This window comes from Podarcis cretensis (assembly GCF_951804945.1).
Source record: "Podarcis cretensis genome assembly, chromosome: 8".
Taxonomy (NCBI): Eukaryota; Metazoa; Chordata; class Lepidosauria; order Squamata; family Lacertidae; genus Podarcis; species Podarcis cretensis.
The window spans coordinates 60,884,124-60,901,121 of record NC_137177.1 but is presented as its reverse complement, the minus strand read 5'-3'; the positions used below and the strand labels follow the sequence as shown (position 1 = coordinate 60,901,121).

The 16,998-nt window shown below is 41.6% G+C and overlaps 1 protein-coding gene across 9 annotated transcripts in view; it reads left to right on the top strand.

Moving 5' to 3' along the window:
- Nucleotides 1-16,998, top strand: part of PHKB (phosphorylase kinase regulatory subunit beta) — a 143,539-nt gene that overhangs the window by 108,909 nt on the left and 17,632 nt on the right. For 7 of the 9 annotated variants that reach the window (XM_079988735.1, XM_079988739.1, XM_079988738.1 and 4 more), the window contains 7 exons: nucleotides 7-97; nucleotides 5,244-5,305; nucleotides 5,464-5,626; nucleotides 6,447-6,528; nucleotides 8,826-8,883; nucleotides 12,660-12,750; nucleotides 16,587-16,789. In XM_079988735.1, coding sequence (XP_079844861.1) covers nucleotides 7-97; nucleotides 5,244-5,305; nucleotides 5,464-5,626; nucleotides 6,447-6,528; nucleotides 8,826-8,883; nucleotides 12,660-12,750; nucleotides 16,587-16,789 — 750 coding nt within the window. Of the gene's footprint in view, nucleotides 1-6; nucleotides 98-5,243; nucleotides 5,306-5,463; nucleotides 5,627-6,446; nucleotides 6,529-8,825; nucleotides 8,884-10,696; nucleotides 10,788-12,659; nucleotides 12,751-16,586; nucleotides 16,790-16,998 lie in introns of all 9 variants that reach the window. The other 2 variants (XM_079988736.1, XM_079988732.1) reach the window with 1 other exon arrangement.

The window sequence follows — 16,998 nt, the reverse complement described above, 5'->3', positions numbered from 1 at the left end:
TATCAGGGGAAGCAGATTCAATCCGATACTTGACATGCTGGCCAGTTTCAAGAAGGGAGTTGTTGGTGGAGTAAAGGTTCATGTTGACAGGCTACAGGTAAGCTGGCCTTTTTGTACATGCAACTATGTAGCCTTGCCAAATGAAATTTGATTGCTGCTGTTTTTGGAAACCAGACGAGCCGTTTCTCATTGCTCATCCTGCCCTGAAATACAGAGAGACAGAAAGTACAGTAGTTTAGGTGGTCCTGTTGGTTTTAATTATCTTTATTTTGTTCCTGCCGGGATAAAATCTTACAGTAATATGTGTGGCTCATACGTGTCCATGCTTTATTATTTCCAGACATCAGGGGAATTTGCATCCTTTCTTTTTTATTTAGTAATCCTTTATCTGATTAAAAAGCCATACTATCATATGGGACTTTTCTCAGTCCTATGCTACAAAGTGTGTTATTCTTTTAAAGCGGGGCTAATTCAAAGTCCTCAGAGGACACTTGTTCTCCTTCCCCCATTGCCTTTCCATGTAGATTTACTTAATAATTAATAAGCATTTTAGAAGAATGTTTTATTTCTTTGACGGTTGTTGCTGTTTATGTAGTGTGTTTATTCATGGTGGGTATTAACTTAAAAAAATGGGCTAATTTTTAATCAAGATCTGCTTTATGCTTTATTCTCTACCTACAAGTTGCTGAAGGTGACCTCAGCTTTGTTGCACTGTAGTGTATTTTTTTTAACATCTTCAATAAAGCATGACTGAAAGTTAGACATAATCAGTTATATGATGGTATGCTGTTGTAGAAACTGCCTTGCCTCTCCACCTTGTGCTTCACTGCACAAGGTGTGCCTGTCGAATTGGCTTTGACAGTTAGGTGCCGGCTCTACAGTTTCCAGGGTTCCTGTGCATGTGCAGAGCCCTTTCCCATTCTTTCAAGTCTGGCTCCTCTGCCCCACCCACCCTTTGATCCACCTACTCACTTCGGATCAGGGACCCAACACAGGTGCCCCATTTCAGGGAACTTTGAGGGCGCTTTCTCATTTTCTGAAAAAACACAGGGCTTACCCACACTCACCTTTTACTCCACTCTTTCCAGCTAGAGATCCATGCTCCAATGCTCTGTGCTGGAGCATAGTGTGTGTGTGTGTGTGTGTGTGTGTGTGTGTGTGTGTTTCTTTGTTAGTTTTGGCCCCAAGTTTTCCCCAAGAAATTCCACTCTTTGAAGCTGAATTGGAGCAAACACCAGTTCAGGTTTTCTATGGGGGGAAAGTGTGGTTCGGCGGTCCTGTATTTCTATCCCTTGCCTTTTGAAACTACTAGAGTGCTTAGATCTGCTGATGTGTGTGTCGGGGGGGGGGGGATGTTTGCAGAACTCTCAGCAATTAAGAGTTTGGGATTGGTTGCTAGAGTCACACTGGCATGATCAACTTGATCTTTGCACACTAAATTTCTCAAGTTTTAATCATGCTGCATTTTCTTTTGCTAATGTTTAATCATTAATTTCCTAAATTAATCTTGTGTCGTGTCTTGGATATCATCCATTTCATTAAAACAAGGAGAGAAAACTGAAATACTGAGATTGTGAAATGCCGATAATGCATTATCTATTAAAGGGAATATATACTGCACGTTCATAATTTACTTCTAGCTTTTGCATTTGTATGCATGCATATATATATATATATATATATATATATATATATATATATATATTTATATGCTTTTAGATGTTAATTCATGGGAAAGCTGCATAATCTTAGCTTGCAATATTTGCATAACAATATTTCCATCCGTTTCAGCTGCAAAATTTATAAGGTTCCCTGTCTTAGCCATAATTTTCACATTTGCAGCCTGTAATTTGTGCTCAAGGGGAATACGCAAGTTAAACAAAAAAGAGCATCGGCATTAAACAAAATCCCCAACCAAACCACCGTGTCTTTGCATTCCATTCAGTATCCTATTGTGGTGGCATTGCTATCAAAATATTTTTTCTTACATAAGTTTCACTGTACCTGAATCTGTTTCCTTTCCTTCACTACTTTGAAACCCTTTTTAACAGAAAGACCTTAAAAACAGGTTTAATTGGAAATATCCCCCTGCCAAAAAGGTATGTGAATACTTGATAAACTAATAGCAAATAGTATGGGTGCCTAATAAAATATTGATAGCATAAAGTGTAGCATTGTTCTCCAATAGCACATAAATATTTGTGCAGAGAATTCAGCTGGCAGGGTTAGGGAGAAGGAAAAAAAGAGAGGAAAGCCTAATAAAGTCTTAGATGTATGCTTTATGTATCTGTAGCACAGCATGTTGTTAGAAGAAGACTAGGATAATTACATACAGAGGTATTTTCCTAAAGACATCTGGAGGTCAGTCAGCATCCAGGATACTGTCTCCTCTTGGCTTGGACTCAAAATAAAAATCCTAACTGCTAAGAGAAAGGGATCGGGCCTTCCTGTCTTTGTGTAGGAAACAACATCTTTGTGAGCCGCCTTTTGGAGATATAGGTCATGTCTGCACCATACATGTAAAGCATTCTCTAACAGCCCTCACCAGATTTTGCTGACCACAGGATGCATTGGATTTGGATGTTTTGGAGTTGGAATGACCATCAGCTCTGATGTAGGCGTTCCCTCCCTTTTCTCTGATTCAGAAGTCATCTTTGTGGCTCTGTATTGGTCAAGGAGGTCCTAGTTTCTGCATCTGGTGAACATATCAGTCTGGAAATTGTAACACCTTCCAGTGGAAGAGAACATCGTTCAGGGCCCAACAATGCATTTTTGGCCAAAGCTCCTCCATCTGATATCCTGGAGGCTGAGATGCTCTGGCTAGCCCAGAAGTATTTACCTGGGAAGTTACTGTACTCAGAGGAAACAAGATGCATAGCACTAATTTGAAAGCTTTTTTTGTTCTGGAGTGCCTGGTCCAAGGTTAACTCCATATCAATGGATGCAAAGGACATGCTGGGCTCCATTCAGGCCAAGGTGCATAAGGAACTAAAAACCAATACTATTAAAAAGGCTGGTGGCTGCTCTTGGTAGGATTCCCTTAGAGTGCTGAGACTTCCCTCCCTCAAACATCTTCAGTTCCCAGAGTTCCATGGGCAGAGGGATTGATTGTTACATCACTTTGTAGATTGTAGCTTTGTGAGGGGAATAGGGGTCTCCGAATAACTCTCAGGACCCTCAGCAGACTACATTTCCCAGAATTTTCTTTTGGAAAGTCATTGAGGTTAATGTGATATAAAAGTCCTTTAAAAGTATAGTGTCCCTGTGAACTGAGGGGCTTTTCTTTTTCTGTTTTTCTTTTTTTCTTTTGACTTCTCCCCTGCAAAAACCTAGTTCCTAGTTTTAATCTGAGAAGAGCACATCAATCCATTGCCAAACTTCCTTACTCCATGAGTAAAGTAAGCGAGCAGGGGGTAGACAATGTACAGATCTTTATAGCCTCCCCCATTCTCCCCCATCCGCTCCCCAAGATACATCCAGAATGGGCATTTCATAGCCCTCCCTTACTATATGAGAAGGAATACAACACCATGAGCAATGGCATTAACACATTTTTAAGGACCTCTGAGTTAAAGGACAACTTCACTACCCTGTGACCTGTAAGTGCTCTGAAAGACTGCCTGGGCAATATGTGATTTATGGCTACATGCTGAGGGGCAAAGATCCAGGAAGACTTGTTTCTTGGGGGAACCAACTGCAGTGGCAGCAGTGCAGGCCCTTCAGGGATGCATATCCTATTTCCGAGAATATAATCCAAGTAATCTGCTACTAAATAATTTGTTTGCATCATGTACTGGAGTGCTTCTAGAAGGCTCTGTGCATTCCCTAACTTCTTTAATATGCTTTAACCGGCTTCAGTGACTCCTTGGTCTATGCCCAGAATGAGTCAACAACCATACCTCAGTTTGGGATGTCAAAGACCACAATTTTAATGCAAAAGTACCAACATCTAAAATAGTTAGGCACCCACAAGGCAGGGACAGGAGGATATAGCATATACTGGTTGCGATGGGGTGAGCTCCTGTTGCTCAGTCCCTGCTCCTGCCAACCTAGCAGTTTGAAAGCACGTCAAAGTGCAAGTAGATAAATAGGTGCCACTCTGGCAGGAAGGCAAATGGCATTTCCATGCGTTGCTCTGGCTCGCCAGAAGCGGCTTAGTCATGCTGGCCACATGACCCGGAAACTGTATGCCCGCTCCCTTGGCCAATAAAGCGAGATGAGCGCCGCAACCCCAGAGTCGGTCACGACTGGACCTAATGGTCAGGGGTCCCTTTACCTTTACCAACATCCAAAATAGTTAGGCACCCCCAAGGCAGGGACAGGAGGATATAGCATATACTGTAGGTTGCACTAGCACCACTCACCTGTTGGCTGGTTCACCAGGGAAGATGCCAATGCAGGTTGAGCTTTCTCTCCTTTTTCCAGCCTCCTGGGGACATAGTTCTAAGCCCCCTCTCCAGTTACATAACCAGTTTGGGCCCCTTAGTCTTATTAAGAAGATCCCCACCCCACCCCTTTGTTGCTCACAAATTCTCCTTGCCACTTACCTCTTAAAAACCCTACTCCAAATCACCCTTGCTTGGAAAATTGCAGCTGATAAACAGTGTGCAATAAGTGACCCTAAGCAAGACCAGCATGGAGCAAGGCAGGTGTGCCCATACTTCCAAGGTTAGTGAGCACGGGTAGCAAGAAAGTCTTCCTTGCCTTGTTCATTTGTTCATTATATTTCTATACAGTGCTTTATCAGAAGATCAGTATAAAAATTAAATATATATAACACAGTAACAAACGAAACAATAACATACAAGACACATGCCATTAACCTGTGTTCAACCCACATCCACAGTGGTGCGTAGTGTTAATGTATTTGCTGATCCCAAGAGTGGACAGGGCGGGAAGCTGGAGAATAAGTGATGGTGCTGCTGGCCATTCCTTGTTATCTAGTGGACATGAGCTGGGTCATTCCCAGTCAGGTCTGCCCTAATTCATTCCCCTGCCAATGCCACTTGCAACATCAGGGAAGATAAAGCTGCAGTTCTCTTGTCTCACCAGGAACAACCTGGCACCATGCCTGAAGATGGGAACATTTATTAGCATACATATATTTAAAGCTTTAGTTGGAGGGAATAGCTTCGATATATCCCACTTAGTTAAGTCTTTCTGGATCATCCTATACGAGGGCAGTGTAATGTCTTTGTTAACTTTTATTATTTCTCTCCTATTCCCTTTCTTCTCCATTACAGACAATAATTTCTGGAGCAGTCGTTGAACAACTGGATTTCTTAAGAATAAGTGACACAGAAGAGTATGTATGCTTGAAATCAAATTACAGTAGGCCATTAACGTATAGCATTCCAAAGCCCCCTCACTAGATTCCCCACCACCACCACCAAATCAAATTACAAAGATTGATAGTTAAATTGTGCACTGGATTTGGGAGATTTCAATATTGTCTTTCTGCAGGCCTCCAGAATTTAAGAGTTTTGAGGAGCTTGACCTCCCAAAACATTCAAAAGTAAAGAGACAAACCAGCACACCACACTTGACTGAACTGGAACAACAGCCAGATATTAATGCTAATGACTGGAAAAACAGGCCGACTTACGAGATTCTTCAGAAACTGAATGTAAGTTTAAAGGAAAAACTAAATATACTGTGACCCATCTGTGCTTTTCTCTTAAGGCATGCAGCTCACTGAAGAGGATAGACACTGGCATGCATCCTACACAATCTGTTTTATTTAATCTAAGCAAGCGGGAATGTTCATGAAATATTCCCAAACCTCACCTTTTTGTCAAAACGGAAAATATGGAAGGTGATGATAATACAGGAGGAAACATAGAGTTTACCCTATCTGGTCCAGAGGTCTTCAAATCGGGTATTAGCATGTTTTACCACAAGCACTGTAGAGGTTTCTCTAAGGAACTGCAATGTCAGGGATAGAATCTGGGAGAATCCAGTGTTTAATTTCATTATGGCAATCTTTCATAAATGTTGGAAGTCCTTGCCTATAACTCATTCAGGGATTAAGACCAGCTTTCCCCAACCTGGTGCTCTCCTGATGTTTTGGACTGCAATTTTTATCATTTTTGACCCCTGGAAATGCTGGCTGGAGTTTATAGGGGTTATGGTCCATAACATCTGGAGGACTTCAGGCTAGAGTTTGGTGGTATAGAACCACTCAGGATGTCCTACAATTTTTCTGACTTTGTTATATAGATCTGGAAGCTTTCAAGTGAGCATTCCTTCACATAGACTGAGTCTTTTTTCCTGTTAAGTGTCATTACCATCATAGGAAATGAGATGGAGAGTTGAAATTTCCGAAGAGACGCCTTCCTTAAACACACCTGGTTTTGTGTACATAGCATCAATGAAAAGCAACTTAAACTTGTAACATTTGGCATTTCCTTGCTATTGATTTACATTTTATGGCTGTTCCTTATCAGGACTGCAACTGCCTAGCAAGCCAAGCAATTCTGCTGAACATTTTGCTCAAAAGAGAAGGCCCGAATTTCATCACCAAGGAAGGTATGATTGCAGGAGGCAATTTTGCACATCCATAGATGAACATGAATAATGGGTATGCACACTGCAAGTTGTGTTGCTATTTTCCTCTCCATTAAAGCACTTTCAATTTAAAATGGGAAACATGCATTCGTACACTGTAGAGTGGAATGAACCGTTAAATGTATTAACTCTTTTAAATAGTCTGCACACCATATGGTTGCCTGTTTATAATTCTGAGCATGTGGTTTGTGGGGGAAGAAGGTTTCATCTGCTATGGTAAGGTGAAGCTGGAATGCAGGTTGTGCATGTTTGAAATTGTAGAATCTGCACATTGGTTTTCTATACAAATATGTTATTTTAATGTTGCTGTTGGAAGCTTAATACAGTTTTTAAAACTGGCTGCACTGCCTTAAGAAGTGCAGAGACACAGATCAATTCACAGGTGCAGCACCCAGCCCCACCCCCCCAGGTATTAGTCCTCTCTTTCTTTAAAATGTAAAACGTTTTGCAAAACATCTCAGTGATAATATTTTGCAAATGTGTTACACGTTGTCTGCCAAAAACAGTTTGTGAAATAAAGGGGAACATATTCAAACTTTTGGATCAATGTCACATCTGTTTAAAATGTATATCTCTGTGATAAGGAGATAAATTCCTTTCCATTTTCCAGAGGTAGCTGATTGCATCATGGTGACCATCCTCCTGTTGCTAATGAAAAACATAAATCAGTATCAGAATGGCTGGTTCATAGATCTTATTTATTTTATCTTACTCTTACTTTGTCCTCTATATAAAAAGTATCTGTCTGAGTTTAGCCACAGGAAGAATTTGCTACACCAAGTGAGTTTGAATGCTTACTTGCATTGGCAACTTAAGAAATCAAAAGCCAAATTTATGGCTCAGTTCTCAGTTCTGAATGCCTTCCTTATGGCTTACAGCTAAACAAATAAAATTATTATTATTCCTCCTCGTGTCTATTTTTCCAGACAAGTAGCTTGGCATATAAGTAAAAATAAAATCAATATTACCAAAAAACTCCCAAAATAAAACAAATTCTGAACTCCAATGACATAACAGTATTCTAAACTCTGTCCAGTGAGCAGGAGGAAAAAATACTCATGAAAGGTCAATCTTTAGGCCAAAAAGTCAGAGGTGCAGCCATGTGCTTCATCTCTACTAGGAGAGAGTACCAAAGGCCCTTTCTGTCATGGATGCCCACTTTACAAACCTGGGGGTGGACACACCAAGAGGGCCTCTGATTGAGATCTCATTGTGTGAGCAGGATGGTCGTAGACCTTCCATTAAGTAGTTTGGGCCCAATCAATTAAGAGTTTTGAATGTGAAAAACAGCACTCTAAATTGGGGCTGGAAATGAATTGAAAGCCAGTACAGCTAGTATATTACATGTGTTCTTGAATGTGATGTCCATACACCCATCTGGACCACAGCGGCTGCATTTTCAACCAGCTGGAGCTCCTGGACTTTCTTTAAAGACAGATCTCCATAGAACGCATTGTCTAGCCTCAAAAACCTGTTTAGTTTTCGTACCAATTGATTGATTCTCCCTCTTGGTATGTTACAGGAAGCTTACACACACACACACACACACACACGCACACACACACACACACACACACACACACACACATATATGAGAAACTATATAACAAGTAATATTATATAACTAATAGAAACTAGGAGTGAAATTCTTCAGTAGGGTTTTAGTGAAAATCTGCACTGGGATTCTTAGCAATTGGGTAATTCAGTCCAGCTGGTTTGCTCCATTTTTAGCTTCTCTGACAAGTTCCATCAAAATGACTCTTGTGGCCCAGTTTGAAGAAACTCTACAAATAAGGGCTTTGGAAGAGGCTTAACTATTGCTCTGCTAGTGCAGAATCACAAAGCAACTACCGGCCTGCATTGCACAAAGGGCTCGCCTTAGTAAAAACATTAGCAATTGGTATTCTAACTGCTTAGCTACATAACTGTACATTAGCTTACGAATGATAAGGGCAAGCTCCGTAGGTTACAATTGCCAAAGGATATCTGTTGCTCATCTGTTTTCTGCCAGAAACCAATGAAGTACGTAAGCAAAATGCGCGTATGCACATACATTTATGCTCTTGCATATTCATAAATGGGAAAGTGGGGTCCATCAGGTATTTCATATTGTGGACAGAATTGGCAGTGCTGCCCTTACACAGCAAGATGAAATGAGCTTACAGCATAGATCAAACTCATTACCCAACTGCAGTATAACCTCTCTACCTTCTTTTCCTTTCTTTCTTTTTCTCTTTTTCACTTTACTTGTGAATTAGGTACGGTCTCTGATCAGATTGAAAGAATCTATCGAAAAGCTGGCAGCAGAAAGCTCTGGTTTGTATTTAGTGTTCAGCTTCTTGTTAATATTTTTGCACTATGTTCGTTGAATTCTGCACTACACATCTTTACATCTAGTTTTCTGCAATTTAAGTAAATGAGCTACATTGGGGGGGGGTTCTAATGCATACACTTTAATAATGTGTTTTTGTTCTTCTTCTGGCTGTGTGCAGCCATTCTTTAAGTTTGTAGAAAAGGGAAGGTGGGTTCTTAAGTTCTGGCTGGAACACTGGTATATTATCTGGAGGCTCTTCCCCTTAATATCTGATGCTGAAGGATTCTCTATAGTTATTCAGTGGTAAGTGCACTCTGCATCTGGTGAGGAACACTTGCATCTCCTCTTCATAGTATTCAGAAGTGAGTGCTGCTGTTGAAAACTAACTGAGTCCTGATAGCACCTATAGGATGAATCACATTGTAGAGTTGAGTGCTGGTTAAGAGAAAAAGAGGGAAAACAACCAAGAAAGATTGCATTAACAGACAACTTGCACTATTAAAAAACCCTTTTGATTACTGCAGCGTGGATGTTATGAATTAGATAGGACCCATTCTTTTCACTCTGGGAATTACTGACTTGCTAAAACTGCTTTTGCTAAGCCCTTTAAAATACATGTTGGCATGTATCCAATGCAGCACTAAGTAACTGTCCCATCAGCACAAGGATTTCTGCTTGCACAATGGAACTCTTTCCCTGTCCTGTCTCCTGCTTCCTCTCCCAATGCTCTCCCAAGATCTGCTCTGAAGGGTTGGGGGAGTCCACAGAACAGATTTAGAAGGGGAGGAGAGGGGGAAAGTCCTTTTGTGCAGGCAGAAATCCTTTTACTGATAGTTGCTTACTGCTGCCTTGGATACAAGTCATTATTTTTAAGGTTCATGCGTGTCATCTGTATTTCCTACCCAGTTATGATTGCTTTGATGCCTTGCTTCCCATGTCATTGCTTCACCCCAATACCTTTAGAATTAGATGTACAGTAAAACAGGAGGAATGTGCAGCTGTCTGGCCACCAGTCTTTCGAATGGGCTCCTGTGATACCTCAGCTGTGCAAGGAAAGGAGTCTAGTGATCTTCTTTTGGAAACCTGTTTCTGTCTCAGAATGGAATTAAACTGAGATGCTCTCAGTTATCCAGTCAGTGGCCAGAATAATAAATGCTGTGTCTGGTTCAGCATTTCGTTAACAGCAGTGACCAGTCATATTTCTCTGGGTGTTCCCAAGGAGACCATGAAAGTGGCAGCTATTTCCCCTTGTTTGTCTGCAGCATCTGGAATCCGGAAAGATACTGTCTCTGTACACGGGGTTCCATTTAGCTATTGTGGCCTGTGCTCCCTGTAGTTGTCTAAAAAGCTGTCTAAGTCAGTGGCTACCAACTTGTTGACTATGCCCTACCTCCACTGTCAGAGGCAGTATGCTTCCGGATTCCAGTTGCTGGAAACCACACGATGGGAGAGTCCTCTTGTGTTCCAGCCCTGCTGGCGGGCTTCCCATAGGATAGGCATCTAGAATGGCCACTGTGAGAACAGGATGCTGGACTAGATGGGCCACTGGCCTGACCCAGCAAGCCCTTCTTACAGCCATATCTTCCTAATAACACGTCGGAATAAATCACTTCTAAAGAATTTCATGGCTAGTTCAGCTTCCCCAGTGGGTGTTTCAGTTTCTGGTTCTCAAGGCACACACACACCATTCTTCTCAGACATGCCTAACTAGCTCTCTAAAGTCCCTGGATCACTAGGCATATTTTGTACAAAATAAATGTGGAAACGGCCTTCCTCTTGAATTCCTCTTTCATAATTGTCATATGCCACATCTAGGTTGGTGCTTCGCTGCAGTGCGGCATACATTCAGAAATTCGCTGCCTCTTTAGCCCCCCATATTACAACTTTGGTAGTCCACGGGAAGCAGGTAAAGGGCATAGAGGTTTGGAACTGTGCTGCTTGACATGTGCTGTCTTCTTTGCATTTTGATGGTCTTTGTTTATGGTGCTGCTGTTTTATCTTTTCCCAGTGCTTGGCTCTTGATTTTAAGGAGTTTGTGCACCGCCATCATACAAATCCACATCAATTTGGTTGATGGATTGACGCCACCTTAGTGAAATATCACACACTCATTCATTAATGTTTGTGAAAAATGATAGTTGCGGTTACAAATCCTGTGTTGGGCAATGTGAAACATCCAGTTACTTCAGAAATATTGTTACGTTTGATTTTCTTTTGTAGAAAAGATAGCCGTGTCGATATCTATCACTTTAAACACTGCAGCCCATTTTAAAACCCAGCACTTTACATGGTTTACGTTTTCACTGCTATGGTATATCCACGCACACACATAGAAAGTTATACTGTTCCCACATCATCTGCTGAAGAAGACATGGTTTATCTGCTGCTGGGCTGTAACATTTTGGGTGTGGTGCTGAATTTTTGAATCAAAAAAACAAGTATAATGGATTCATTGCAAGCGGCTGTTGAGCATATATTTTCCCTGCTTGTAGAAGTGCATTTTGTTCAGTCTGAGAAGCAGAGGTTAAAAACCCTGGGTTAATGTGATCATTATTTTCATGCTGTGAATGCTCCGATCACATGATCATATGTAGTTTTCAATATGTGCTGGCTGGCTGCATATATTTTTCATTAGTGGGGAAGTGAGCTTTGCATATGGCGAGTTTAATCACTATCAAAATGGACCTACTGAATCCACCATAAAACACTGCTGTCTTTGGCAAGTGGCTACCAAAACTTGACCACTGAAATTCATTACCTACATATATGAATGTGGTATGTTTATTTTATTTTAAGACCAGGAGACTGTCAAGTGGTGTTAAATATGTCTTGCATGCCCTGTAACTTTCCCTCACAACAGGAAACTTTCTGCTTTCTCAAGCAGTGTCTTTAGGAATCTGAAACACTTCGAATTCCTATACAAAAAGGCAACAATGGCATTTGGTTTAAGTACCTTAATTCTTAAGGGACGCGGGTGGCGCTGTGGGTAAAACCTCAGCGCCTAGGACTTGCTGATCGTATGGTCGGTGGTTCGAATCCCCGCGGCGGGGTGAGCTCCCGTCGTTCGGTCCCAGCTCCTGCCCACCTAGCAGTTCGAAAGCACTCCTAAGTGCAAGTAGATAAATAGGTACCGCTTTATAGCGGGAAGGTAAACGGCGTTTCTGTGTGCTGCGCTGGTGAAGGATCGCCAGAGCAGCTTCGTCACGCTGGCCACGTAACCCGGAAGTGTCTCCGGACAGCGCTGGCCCCCGGCCTCTTAAGCGAGATGGGCGTGCAACCCCAGAGTCGGTCACGACTGGCCCGTACGGGCAGTGGTACCTTTACCTTTACCTTTTTACCTTAATTCTTATTCAGAAGATCCAAAACAGAAGAGCTAAAACACCTATCTAATGAGAGATTTTTTTCTGAATGCAAATTGTCAAGGAGGTCTGAAGCAATGAATGTTTTTTTCTTTACATAATTTTTATCAAGCCATCATGTTGCAATGTCAGAGAAAGGAACAGCAATGTCTTGTAATGTTGTATGCAGTTTAATGAATTCAAAATGTGTTCCCAACATAGCCGTTTTTACAGTGTTCTTGTTTCAGTGCTTAAATAATTGAAGATTTAGCCTCTCCCCAAAAAAAGAGCTTTCACGAAAAGAGAACTCAAGTACAAAATACCATATACATATTTTAATGTTTAGTTTTGGGGATTGATGAAATATGGCAACACAGATTCTCGAATTCATTAAACTCATGTTTGATATCCAGCAGGACTGCTCTGTTTTCTGCCCTTAGGTCTGTTGTGCGCTTCGCAGCAAGTCTTTTATGTAAACTAGTGGACAGCCTTGCACCGTCCATTACTAATGTTTTAGTTCAGGGCAAACAGGTAAGTCTGTGTTTTTTGAAACTGTTAATCAGATAAAACATTAGCTTTAGATTTCTGAAGATTCTTACATTAGTTGGCTTAATAAAAAGAGAGGAGCCTTTCAAAATAAATAAATAAAAATAAGATGCATCCAATCTAGATAATGGCTGCTCTATCAAACCTTTTCATAGGACCAGTGCAAGCATAATGCTGGCACCCTGCTAACAGGGATTAGCAAATTGGTTTCCCTTCCTTGCTGTATTGCCCTCCCCACCCCTGTAGCACCCCCCCACCCCACAGTAAAGAGATTTGCTCATTAAATGTAGTTAAGTGGGGAGAACATGTGAGAAAAAGAAATACTTTATAAGTTACAGCTTGGGTGACGGGTGGTTGTTCTTAACATAGAAAGCTAATAGTTAAGAGTTACTGGGTTGAAAAGGGAACACACATAGTAGGGGAGATTTATTTTTTACAGACAACCCACCAGGCCTCCAAATAAATAGATTTTGAGGGCAAGAGTGGGTGCTGTCCACTTGACGAATTGCTCTGTTTCAAGTCTAGAATCCCTGGGTTCAAACCGGAACTTAGCCCTGGGCATATTGTGTAGCCATGAGCAGGGTGTTGACCGTCTGTTGTTCTGCCCTGTTTAAAACAGGAACAGTGTGGCATGTCTTAGACGAGTAAGGCGTTTTCTTCATTTAAAAAAATTGAAGTAGGGGTTATTATTATTTGTCATTCTGTGTAAGCAACATCAGTGCGCCTAAGGCTTAGTTTGTATAGTTGCATAGCCAAGGGTCAGGTCCCTAACCTATGATGCGTACAATATAAAAAGCAAGTAGAGGCAGGAGCAGCAAATTGGCAGATAGAGGGAGAAAATGGGGGGTGCCGGGATGATAAGTGTAACAAAGCAGTGATTATTTGCTGCAATTGTCATTTTAAAGAGAATTTAGCAGCTATCTTCCAGGAGCAGATAGACACATTATTTCAAAATTTCCAAACGGAAGCATTTTCTGCCTGCCTCCTGACACAACAATTTTAAAGGCTGACACAGTTGTATGATGCCCAAAGCTGTTATTGGCCATCTAAATAGAAACTTTCCAAAGTAAGTAGCTTTGGGTGCAGTCTAATTTTTTTTCATAGGATTCTTCCAAACTTTGCAGTGGCTTTGTCAATCTTGGACAACAATGGTACACATTTTTTTTTATTCTGGTGTGCTTATAACACATTCATTTAACATAATGCTGTCATGCAAACTGCTCACCTGAGAGGGAATTCAACCACCACCCTAAACACAGGATCCTGTGCCTTCCAGTAGAAGCATACCTTACAGCCATGCCACCAAGATTTTATCTGGCTGCCAACCAGCTCTTTGTACTTTCTACACCTGCTCCCAGCTAAGAACTGCCCACAGAGTAGCTTTACAGGAGAATGCACCACTCCTAAGGTTGCTGACCTCTTAGTTGCTCTGGACACAAGAAACATAGGAAGCTGCCTTATACTGAGTCAGATCATTGTTCCATCTTGCTCCGTAATGCCTACTCTGACAGGCAGTAACTCCAGGATTTCATACGGGGTCTCCCAGTCCAACCTAGTTATTGAACCTGAGACTTTCTGCATGCAAATCACGTGCTCTAAGCTAAGGCTACTCCCCAACTTTGCTTCTTCCTGTTCCTCTCCAGCATTGTTTCCCAATCTTGGGTCGCTAGCTGTTTTTGGACTACAGCTCCCATCATCCCTAGCTAGCAGGACTGGTGGTCAGGGATTATGGGAGTTGTAGTTCAAAAACAGCTGGATACCCAAGTTTGGGAAACCCTGCTCTATAGTATAGTTAGGTGCCTAAGTGGGTTTTTGAGTTTGCAGTATTACAAGAGCACTTGAACTCTAAGAAGATTTAAAATAATGATGGATGATGATGATAATAATAATTAATAATATGGAGGAAAGGCAAAATCAAAGAGAGCAAGCAGATCATTGAGGAACAATAGTATACTTCAGACCTACTAGCTCTGTGCTGGGAGTAGTTTGCTGAGCTGGTTCTAAAAAATTAGCAGGTTTTTGGGGGAAGATGATGGACAGCAGTTTCTCAGGAATGGACAGAAATATGTCATAGCTCCATCAACACCCAGGGTTCTTTCAAAGGGCATGCTAGGGATTTAGCTTCTGGCATGCTGGTCCAATCAACCTCTTGGGGCTAAACCAATTCTAGAGCTTAATTTAACCTCCACCACTGCTAACAAGACTCTCGAGGCCATGTACTGTACTTTGAAGGTGCTTCCTTGAAGCATATTACAACTTTACTTAATATGCTAAAAATGTTTTCAAGCAATTATTCTTTATAAATTTGAAGAGTCTAGACTTTACAGAGTTTATATTAGGCCAAAAGTATGGATCAACCATGAAAAACAAGGGGGAAAGTAAATGTTTCAGCAAGGAATTGAATTTGGCTTTGACAAGCGCCTCAAATGATTTCTAGACCAAAGGAAAAGGACTGACACTTGAGCATGCTTGTTCACAAAACTGTGGCTGTAATCCCAGCCGCTTGCCCTACAGGAAGGCAGTGTTGTTTTATAGGGGGCTTTTCCATCACAAGTGCACTGTGTAATCATTTTTTTTAAATGATAAGCTTTTATGTAGCATGAGCTGGCACTGTTGGTTGTTGTCTGCTTTGGCCGAGAGCTTCCTTTTTCTTTTTCTCAGGGTCCAAGAGTCAGTATTGCTGCCTGAGCCTTAGCAATGGTTAGGGGAACAGATGGTAGGACTCTTTGCTTTCAGTTCCTGGTGAGAAGTGAAGCCTACTTAGTAGGAACCTTGGGTGACTCTTACGCAGACATAATGGCCATAACTGTAGAGAAACCAGGGTAGTAATTTGAATGCCCAAATGAAGGGGTTTGTTAGAATGTGATCTCACAGCTCATGAATCATTGTTAAAAGGACGGGCAGCATTGCTGACACCAAGGGTGTGTCTGTATGTGAAGAAACAGATAGAAGCATGATGCAACCTAAGCATGTTAAGCAACCTAACATTAGGCATTGTAGCATTGTGTTAAAATGCAGAAGTGAAAATATGGAGGGGGGGGGCTTTAAACACAAAGGGTCCATGACTATGCATCCCGCATCTCAGTTGGGTTTAGACCTGCACCAGCTATGCCATGCCCACCCCGAGAACAACCTAAATCCTTGGTTTGTAGCCTGCCATGCCATGACCCCCACCTCCAAGCAATTTGAACCCTTGGTTTGAAACCTGCATCATTCATGCCATGTGCCCGCACCCCTGAACAACCTGAACCTCTTGGTTTGTAGTCTGTTCCATCCATGCCATGCCCCACTCCCAGATCAACCTGAACTTGTACCGCCCTAACCCTTCATCTTCAACTCCTCTTCCCCTCTTCCCACCTTTCACTGGAATTTGCGGCAAAGTAAGGCCTTGAAGGCTGCCAGGGAGGCATTCCATGACTATGAAGAACTAATGGTGGTCATAGACAATTTCTCTCCTGCTCCCCTAGAAGTGAACTAGAACAATTTTATCTTTTATTATACCCGGAAAGTTTTAATCATAAGGAATCAACAGGGCAGATTGGGCCACTTTCTTGAACACACATTCTCCCAAGTCGTTATTTTGGCTTTTGGAATCATGCTTCTTTTCATTACAAATGCCTGTTTTAATACAAAATAACAAAGCCATGTAAACCCTCTTTTACCTATCGGCTTTAAATTTAACTCAGCTAATTATCCTCCCTTCTATCCAATATTGATGCAAACAGGGAGAGTTGAGTCAAGGGGGTATAATGAATCAGGACTCCTTCACTGCTTTCCTTTTTCAGGTTGTAGTTCTAATTGCTGCTAATATATTCCTCTAGGTAACTCTTGGGGCATTTGGCCAGGAAGAAGAAATTATATCTAATCCCTTGTCTCCTGGTGCAATTAAGGACATCATCTACAACAAGTGTAATTTGCAGGATGAAAGAGAAGCTGTTCTTCAGCAAGAACTTGTCATTCATATTGGCTGGATCATCTCCAACTCCCCAGAATGTTTTAATGGAATGCTGAAGATCCGAGTGGGGTTAGTAAACCAACTTCAAATTTTATTCTCATGATCATCTGAGGAACCGAGTTGGCCTTTGCCTGCCTTCTAAAGTGTGCACACCAACAAAGCAGACAGGTTGCTCTCTTTGAAGGAAATAATAATTCAGAATATTAATGTTAGTGAATCAAGGTCCAGGACATGGGGGGTCTGTTTGCCTTCTTGGCTGGTCTGTTAGAGCACATTAA